Source organism: Magnolia sinica, chromosome 2 (assembly GCF_029962835.1).
Source record: "Magnolia sinica isolate HGM2019 chromosome 2, MsV1, whole genome shotgun sequence".
Classification (NCBI taxonomy): Eukaryota; Viridiplantae; Streptophyta; class Magnoliopsida; order Magnoliales; family Magnoliaceae; genus Magnolia; species Magnolia sinica.
Genome location: NC_080574.1, coordinates 36,848,994 through 36,858,460, shown reverse-complemented (window position 1 = coordinate 36,858,460; position 9,467 = coordinate 36,848,994). Strand labels below are relative to the sequence as shown.

General features: G+C 42.4%; 1 protein-coding gene across 1 annotated transcript; it reads right to left on the bottom strand.

Annotated features, from left to right (window-relative positions):
- Window positions 1-4,127: 4,127 nt before the first annotated feature.
- Window positions 4,128-5,804, bottom strand: LOC131224969 (pentatricopeptide repeat-containing protein At5g66520-like). Its single transcript, XM_058220406.1, has one exon. It carries the CDS (start codon window positions 5,802-5,804, stop codon window positions 4,128-4,130), a length of 1,677 nt encoding a protein of 558 aa, XP_058076389.1.
- Window positions 5,805-9,467: the final 3,663 nt, after the last annotated feature.

The window sequence follows — 9,467 nt, the reverse complement described above, 5'->3', positions numbered from 1 at the left end:
AATGGTGTGGATTGTACATCAAGTCGGCCCATTTGCTGATCTTGAGAGTATGTTCTGTCAGCTTACCTGGTTATCGGGATGGTTCGTATGGAAGGTTCCCACCTGGACGGATAATGGCTCAACAATGGTATTGAATATTGATGGAATGATCTGAACCATCCAATGCAAAGTTTTTGGCCCCAGATTGGTGGACGCGGATATCCTTGGAAAACCTTTGGCAGGAAGTTCCTGTGCTGGGAACCCATGCAGGGCCCCACTGTGATGTTTGTGAGAAATCTTACCCGTTCATATGTTTTGTGAGTTCATTTTAGGATATGATGCCAAAAATGAACCCTATACAATGCTCAAGTGGGCTGTAATAAAGGAAAATGTGGTTAGGTAAATTCTCACCGTTGAAACCTCTCTGGATTATACAATGATGTTTACATGCCATCCATACTGTGAATAACATCATTCCTACTGGGATGACCAGAAAACACAAATATTAGCATGATTCAAAACTTCTTTGGCAAATGAATATTTCAACTGTAGATGTTTAATTTTCACGTTTTCGGCCCACTTGAGCATTGGATAGGGTTCATTTTGGGCATCATGTCCTAAGATGAACTCACAAAACGGATACACGGGAAAGATTTCTCACAAACATGACAGTGGGTCCCACCTGGTTCTCAGGGCAAGAACTTCCTGCAAAAAGCTTTAGGAGGAAATCAGCATCCTAGATTGGAAGATCCCTGTCTCTGGGGCCTATATTTAAGTATTTTATTTACATCCACGCCGTCCATCTGTTTTAAAGCTCATTTTCAAGCATGATCCAAAACATTGAAGCATATCCAAATCTCACACCACAGGAAACAATGGTGATTGAATATCCACCATTAAAAACTTCTTGGGAGCCGCCGCGATGTTTATTTTCCATCCAACCTGTTGATAAGGTCACAAAGACCTGGATGAAGGGACCACACAAATATCAGCCTGATCAAAAACTTTTGTGGCATATGAGAAGCTTTTAATAGTCAATCACCACTGTTTCTTCAGATTTGGATCTACTTCATTTTTCAGATCATGCCCTAAAATGAGATGTCAAAACGGATGGATGGTCTGGATGTAAATCACATACATCATGGTGGGCCCCACATTCAGGGATCCACTGAAGCCACGTCCCATGCACAGTGGGGTACACTGAATGTATGGTGGGTCTTTAATTGGGTAAAGCTTAGTGCCATCCTTGTTTCTTGTAGTTTTGTAGAGTCGGGTATAAGCATATTGATAAATCTTGTTTGGGCAATTTCCCGGCCTGGGAATTTCTGAGGAGATTTTTCATATTTTGACACTTTTCTCGACAATTTTTTTTTTTTTTTTTAAATCTCTTAGAAAATTAAACATTAAATAATATCTATTATAGGTAATAATAATTTTCAAAAGACGAATATATAATCATATAATGAATTGTTTTCACCTCTAAATGATGTTGAAAATAAAAACTCAACAATTTTGCACTGCAAGAAATTAAAAAAAGATTTATTTAAAATATCATGGTATTATTGTTTGATCAATTTCCTACAAGAATATTGCAAGATTTCAAAATCATGTTGGCATGTATGTATGCTCTAGTGCTCTCAAAGCAGGACAGGTATAGTGGTCATAGTAGGATTTTGTACAGTTCAATCAATCAATTTGAATTAATTCTCAACTCCAAAACACATTTCATGAACTACTATGCAAAAATTTTACTGATCAAATGATCTAATCCATCCTTGATTTGGACCTATTTTCTATAGCATCATTTTTCTAAGCTATGGGTGGAATGACTATGATCGCCCAACGGCAATGATTCTTTAGAATCATAAGCAATCCATGATGGCCCCTAACAAATAGATGGATCCAATTGTTGATTGGACCTATTTTTGTGTAAAACATCCTTTTCAGACTTCCCTCAACCTTTTAAATGGCACATGGGGCAACTTATTGTTGAACTGAACCGCTCATTCATTCATAGAAATAGGAGCAAACCATGTTGCAAGAATCATGCCAATCGGATGGTCCATCCACACGTGGGAGATTTCCATGTGGATGGATAATGGCTCAACAATGGTATTGATGGAATGATCCAAACCATTTAATCCATGAAGTTTTTGTGAACTGAATGTACTGGTCCAGTTCTTCTAATATGTGTGAATTTTTTTTGCTAACATCCATATATAGTGCCGTGAACTGAATGTATGGTGGGTTTTTAATTAGTGCCATCCTTCTTTTTTTTATTTTTTTTATTTTATTTTTAGTCTGGTAGAGTGGGTATAAGATACTGAAAAATCTCATTCTCAGTCATTTCTTAACTATCTTTTAGGCCGACAATCCCAAGTAAACACCCAAAGAGAAAATTCCTTATTGGTGAATCTGATCAGCATCAGATCATTCGACCATAATGGAAAACGGATCCTGCTTTCATGGACTTCTAGAAGATCATGGGATCAAATGAAGCCCACTGACCATGATGGTGGTAAGATTCATCCATAACAAATGTTATCTATAGGTCCTCATTCGCCAACGTGATATGGGTGAAGCTGGCTGACATTGAGGTTACATGTGTAAGTGACCTTTTGAAGGATACTAATGAAGCTACTAAATTTTCTGTCGTGAAGATCGTTCTGAAATATAATGATGAGATATATGAAACTTTTGCAAATATATATGCATAGAACTGTACAAGTAGTTTTATAGAGTTATTCAATTCATAGCAGTTTTATTGATCTGAAAATGGAGGCAGGCAATTACAGCATTGCAAACAGACAAGATGGGCTACAGCCTACAGCTATAATGAATCTGAAAAGAGAACCAAGTTGCTAAGATACATCATAGGCATGACATGAGCATGCCGTGGATATGGATTTTACACAGGATGTTTGAAAGTCAACGAGGGCATGAATTCCGTGCTGAGTGGTAAGAACATGGGAATATGTGAATTACTTTTCTCGAACAGAAGCCATCGACCCATATCATGCATCTTTCATCCATCTAGATTCTCATCACCTCGTGAATTGCACCAGCATCTCAACTGAAATCTGTCAACTTATTGGATTCGCATCTGCATAGAGAAATCCTAAGTCGAACTTGATCCATGTTTTATATCATCTCCCATTTTTCAACAGGCAGCAGTCGTTTCTCACTGAGCGTTACATTCTTGACTAATCAGCTTCTTCACATTTCAACCATATAGCTCACACTTCAACTTCAGTACATAAATTCCAGGTTTGCATCTGATTTCTATGGTTATTGTGCTCAAAATCCTCAGGCCATTCATATAGGAGGTTCCACCACAGACGGGCCGTGTGGAAAAAATCTCATTAAGTTGATCCACAACCAACATAAGAAAGTGTACTAGAAACGACCTTTATACTATGTGAGAAAGGATAAAAGAGGTTTGCTAGCATCACATGCACCCCTCTTTACAAGTACCTTTTCATGCAGCACTCATGCCAACCAGACATCAGGGTAGCCCCACAGATGAAGATGGACATATGCAAACTAAGGATGGTAGCATCATCAGGCAGTCAACACGTGCATATTGAGTGTGAACCGTAGGCAAGTCTTTTAAACAGTTCTTTTTGTATAGGGTGGCCCACCCGATGAGTGGTCCAACCTAGATTCTGCGTACTTTCATCTTCATGATGGGAGCCACCTTACGCGCACTCAGATGTCCCACACACTTGACAAGTTGATAAGGTGCTGCATATAAAGGTGCTTGTGTGGCTTGCAAACATTGCAATTTAAGGGATGTCATCAAAACTTTCTTCCTAGTCCTCTTAATCAACCTCCAACCATTCATTTACCACATGTGGAGCATATCCTTCTAACTTCAATTGCTCCCATCAAATCATTCAAAGCACCTTCTATAGTCTGAAATTGGGGGTGAGAACAATCAACCATAACAAATTCATGTGAGGCACTATTCAAATGGATAGAGCTAGTCCCACGCGTCTTCTTAATCCCCCCTCTCATCATCTTCCTCACTTTCGCAGCCTCATTCCACACACTTGGCACGTCGATAAGGTGCTGCAATAAAGGTGCTCATGTGGCTAGCAAACCTTGCGATTGAATGCAATGTCATCAAAACTTTCTTCCTAGTCCTCCTAATCAACCTCCAACCATTCATTTACCACACACAGAACATATCCTTCCAACTTCAATTGCTCCGTCAAATCATTCAAAACACCTGCTATACTCTTAAATTCAGGGTGAGAACAATCAACTGCAACAAATTCATGTGAGCCACCATTCAAATGAATAGAGCTAGTCCCACGCGTCTTCTTAATACCCCTATCTCTCATCATCTTCCTCAATCTCGCAGCCTCATCCCACATCCCACCATCTGCAAACATGTTATAGAGAAGGGTATACCGCCCACAATTCTGTGGATCCAACTCTACAAGAATCCTCCCCACACGCATTCCCATCTCGACATTCCCATGGATCCTGCAAGCATTGAGTAAAGCACCCCAAACCGAAGCATCTGTTTTTACTGGCATGGTCCTGACGAGTTCCTCAGCCTCAAAGAGGCACCCCATACGGCCAAGAAGGTCGACCATGCATCCATAGTGCTCAAATTCAGGAGAAATATGGTAAATCTGAGTCATGAGATCAAAATACTCACGCCCCTTATTGACTAAACCAACATGACTGCACGCCGTTAGGACTCCAACAAAGGTGACACCATCAGGCCTTACAGAGGCCCCCACCATCTCACTGAAAAGCTCAAGTGCTCTTCTTGCATCCCCATGTATCGCGTGCCCATTGATCATAGCATTCCACATAACCAAATCTCTCTTGGGGGCCTTCTCAAAGAGCTCCTGAGCATCTTCGATGCTACCACACTTGGCACACATGTCAATAAGCGCCGTCAACAAGACAAGGTTTTGTGTAAGCTTGCTCTTTCGTATAAGAGCGTGAAACTGTCTTCCTTTATCAAGGGCCCCTAGATGAGCACAAGCCAAAACCAAATTCACCAATGTCGGCTCGTTAGGCTTCTCGTTCTGCCTTTGCATCTCATCGAAAAGACCCAATGCTTCCTTAAATGAACCACACTGGACACACCCATTAATCATCACATTCCAAGACACAACATTTCTCTCCGGCATCATATCAAACAGCCTACGGGCTGAATCCAGATCCCCATTCTTCGCCAGTGCACCCACCATCGAATTCCACGACACCACATCCAGCCGAGAGCTTGCATCAAACACACGACAAGCGCTCCCCATTAAGCTGCAGCTCGAGTACATGTGAATCAACGAATTCTGCACTTCAACCACCGTCTCAAATCCAGCCCTCGTGGCATGCCCGTGGACTGCTGCCCCCTCACGGGCGCCACCCACATGAGAACATGCCTTGATTACAATGGGAAACGTATACTCATTTGGACTAACGGCTCGTGACCGCATCTGCTCATATACCAAGATTGCTCTCCCCGGATCATCGCTCTGTGCGTAGCCCTTGATCAGGATGTTCCAAGTGAAAACATCTGGCTCCTCAATCCGGGTAAAGACCAAGCGAGCGTAATCGAGATCTGCGTAGGTTGAAAGACAGCAGAACTTCACAAGGCGGCTGGCGGCAAAGGGGTCTTGAATGAGACCTGATGTGATCATCTTGGCATGGATTCTCCGCAAATCTTCAACGTTAGAGCATGCTTCCAAGAAGGAGAGAATCGGGTGGTCTAATGTCAGTTTGAGGGAACGGCCATGAAGGATTGGAGCTGTTGCGAATCTTGCTTTGAAAGAAAGGAAAAGGAAGTGAGATCTCTGCTGTAGCATTTCAAGTTCAAAAAACGGTTGGGAAGCGTCAACCAGTTTTAAAAAGTCGTTTCTACAACAGTAAGATTTCGAAGATCAGATGATCTTAGCCATCAATTCCGCGGCCTTAACAAAACTGACTAAAGGCGAACCTTCCATGCTAGAAAGTGAAGAGATGCGGTAGCTAGGATTGGCGGGCATGTTTGATCTTTGAAACATGGGCCATGGCCCACTACTAGGTAACGCATCACCTGCCACGTGTACTGCGTAGATTAGTAGATATGGCTATACCATATTTCCGGCAGACCTACAGTGTTCGTTGGGCCCAGACAGGATGCAACTCATCCACAGCACGCATTGCTTATGCGTCAATCCTCGCCATCCAATTCATGGGCCCCATTGATCATAGCCACCGAACAATCATGACGTTTTGATCGGTGGCATCAATTGCAGAGTTGAAAATTAAACGGACAAGAAAAAAAAAAAAAAAAAACTTTTGATAGTCTGGCACAAAGTGTGATGGACGATCCACAAACACCTAGAGATTACGAAGAAATTGCATAAGTCCAATACAAGACATTCAAATTAAACCGTCGGATGGGTGGAGATCTATTGGACGGTTAAAAATGAAAGGTGGCGACCGCCTGATGGACGCCTCAACACGACCATACAACTCGTCAACGGTGGACGCGTCTGGGCTGGTGACCCCAACACCGGCCAGCTAGCTGGTGTCAAAACTATGTGGGTCCCACTATAATGTATGTGTTTTATCCACTTCGTCCTTCCATTTTGATGGCTCGTTTTAAGCCATGACCCTTAAAAAAGTCAGATCTGAAGTTGACAAAATAGATAGACAGTGTAGATAAAACACATAAATTATGGTGGGCCCACAGACCTTTGATTTGCCTCGTTTTAGGATTCCTACCCGAAAATAATATGACAGAATGAATGGACGGTGTGGATACATGATGGGCCCTCAGAGTCCATGTCTTTTCCTAGTTAGGGACGGACAGGGATACCCAATCCGCGTGGTGATATTCCCCATTGTTCTCTTTGGTATGGCCAACCTGAGCTATGGATCGTGTTAGATTTTGGGATGTAGGCCTAACATGTTGGGGTACATCTAATAAACGGGTTGGATGGCGAACGCATGTGATCAAAACCCCAATGATGTAGACCATCTACTGGGTGGGCCCCATCACTAGGTTTCTCCTACATTTTTTCTGCAAAAAGGCTTATACTAATGGATGCGGATTAGGTGAGTTGATGGTAGTGTGGTGATGTATGTGTTTTATATTAGCCATCAGAAAGAGTGAGCGAGCCTAGACTTGTTGTTTGCTCCTTGGAATAATAGCCGTCGAAATAGAAAAATCGATACTTTTGTGACATGAAAGGTTATAAAAGGGCTCTCAAGTGGACCCATAAATAAATCAGATACGAAGCTCAAGTGGACCACCACAGAAACAATGAGGATAACGACACCTACCACTAGGGCCTGTTTGGCCAGTTGCATTCGAAAGGATTAGGTGGGATGGAATTGCATCCGGTCCTGTGCCAATTCCACTCCATGTTTGGGAAGAATGGAAAAGCTTGAAAGTAGATTAGATGGAATTGCATTGGTCCCATGCCAATTTCACTCAATGTTAGCAAGTTGTGTAGGTCCCACCATGATGTGTGGGCTATATCCACACCATCCACCCATTTTTTGAGATCATTTTAGAGCATGGGCCAAAAAATCAGGTAGATCTAAAGCTCAAGTGGACCCCACCATAGAAAGCAGTGGGGATTGAATACTTACCGTTGAAAACTTCTTCGGGGCCACATAAGTTTTGGATCTGACTTCATTTTTAAGCTCACCTCATAAAATGTGGTTACAAAACAAATAAACAATTTAGTTATAGCACGTATGTTATTCTCAATAATTTCACATGACGGTGGTATATCCATTCAATGCACCACCGCATTATTAACAAAGTATGGAATTAAGCTTATCCCATGGTAACAGGAACAATCCCTGTCATGGGTAATAATTATGTTTTTTGAATCCCATCCCACCCAATCCTTTCCAATGCAACTGGCCAAACAGGCCCTAAAACCTTTTAGGGCCACCTTAGTGTTTCCTGACGTATGGTCCACTTGAACTTGGGATCTAATTCATTTTTGGGTTTATGTACTAAGATGAGCTGAAAAAACGGATGGACGGAGTGGATGTAAAACACATATATCATAGTGGGCCCCACACTGCCCAAACATCACGAGTGGTGTGGGCAATGCCACCTAATCCGCGTCCGCTCATGCCGGCACGCGGTTGTATTGTGGGTTGACCAAACTGTCCATACCGTGTACCGTGAATGCCGACATTGGAATTATGCACGGATTTTAAATTTTAATATGTGGGCACGTAGTTCGGTAATCCAGACCATTAGTCTGTTGCTTCCCACTATATGTGGACCATGTCCCAAAGTTCTTCTTGATAGGTCAATCTTAGCCTCTCAATCTGTGGCCTAAAAATAGATGGCTAAAAAGAGATACAGGATCGGTCTACAGTCAACTGAAAAAATAGTCCCAGGAATGATTGCTACGATCTCCTAATCTAGGATATTTTTGAAACACAATCCGTGGTGGGCTGCAACAGATGGATGGTCTGGATTATTGAATCATGGGCCCAACTTCACGTAATTTAAAAACTCGTGCATATTGTGCAAAGGCTCACAACAAGAGCCCGTTTTGCATCTGTCGCGACTCAGAATCCAGCGTGTGGGCCCACATGCTCCGATGGTCCAATGATTTGAACCTTCCATATTCTCTACTACTACCAAAACTGCTTCAACGGTGATCCTACCTTTGATATTTAGAGTTGAGTTTGGGCCATTGAAAATTTTATTTTAATTATTTTAAATTCTCTTGCTGCCGTTCAGAAGATTTAAATGTAGATGACCGTTTGATCATCGAACGGCTCAGCATGTGGGACCAGGGACGGCGACACAGGTTCGACCCTGAGTCGCGACAGAGGCAAAACGAACCCTTCCTCAATTCCTACTACGATTGACTGCGATCCGTAATGTTTGTGAGGAATCCACCCCATCCATCCGTTTTCCCATATCATATTAGGATACGAGCACAAAAAGTAGGCGAATCCCAAACTCAAGTGGGCCGCACGACAGGAAAAGGTGGGTAGGGAAATGTCTGCCGTTGAAACCTCCCTTGGTCCACCATGATGTTTATATGTCATCCGTACCGTTCATAAGATAAAGTGAAAACAGAAAAAATATTAGCCTGATGCGAAATTTCTGTGGCAAGTTTTGGATCTGCATAATTTTTTAGCCCATGTCCTAACACGATCTGGAAAACAGATGGACGGGGTGGATTTCTCACAAATATTACGGTGTCCCACGTAGCTTCTTTCGCGGCAGGGATCGGATTAGGTGTTACACGGGTAACACTCTAGTGGGTGTTACCCTCCCACCTTGATGATGTGTTGTATATCCATGTTGTCCATCCATTTCTCTGGCCTATTTTAGGTTATAATCCCAAAAATCAAGCAGATCCAAATCCCAGGTGGACCACACCACAGGAAAAAGTGGTGCTTGAGTGCCTCACCATTAAAATTCCAAAGGGTCCATCGTCACTTTTTCTAGTGCTGTGGTCTACCTAAGATTTGGATCTTCTTAACGTTTAGCATAT

Bases quoted from the DNA above. Each gene is read 5' to 3' on its own strand.
- LOC131224969 (XM_058220406.1), bottom strand. From the start codon at position 5,804: ATGCTACAGCAGAGATCTCACTTCCTTTTCCTTTCTTTCAAAGCAAGA.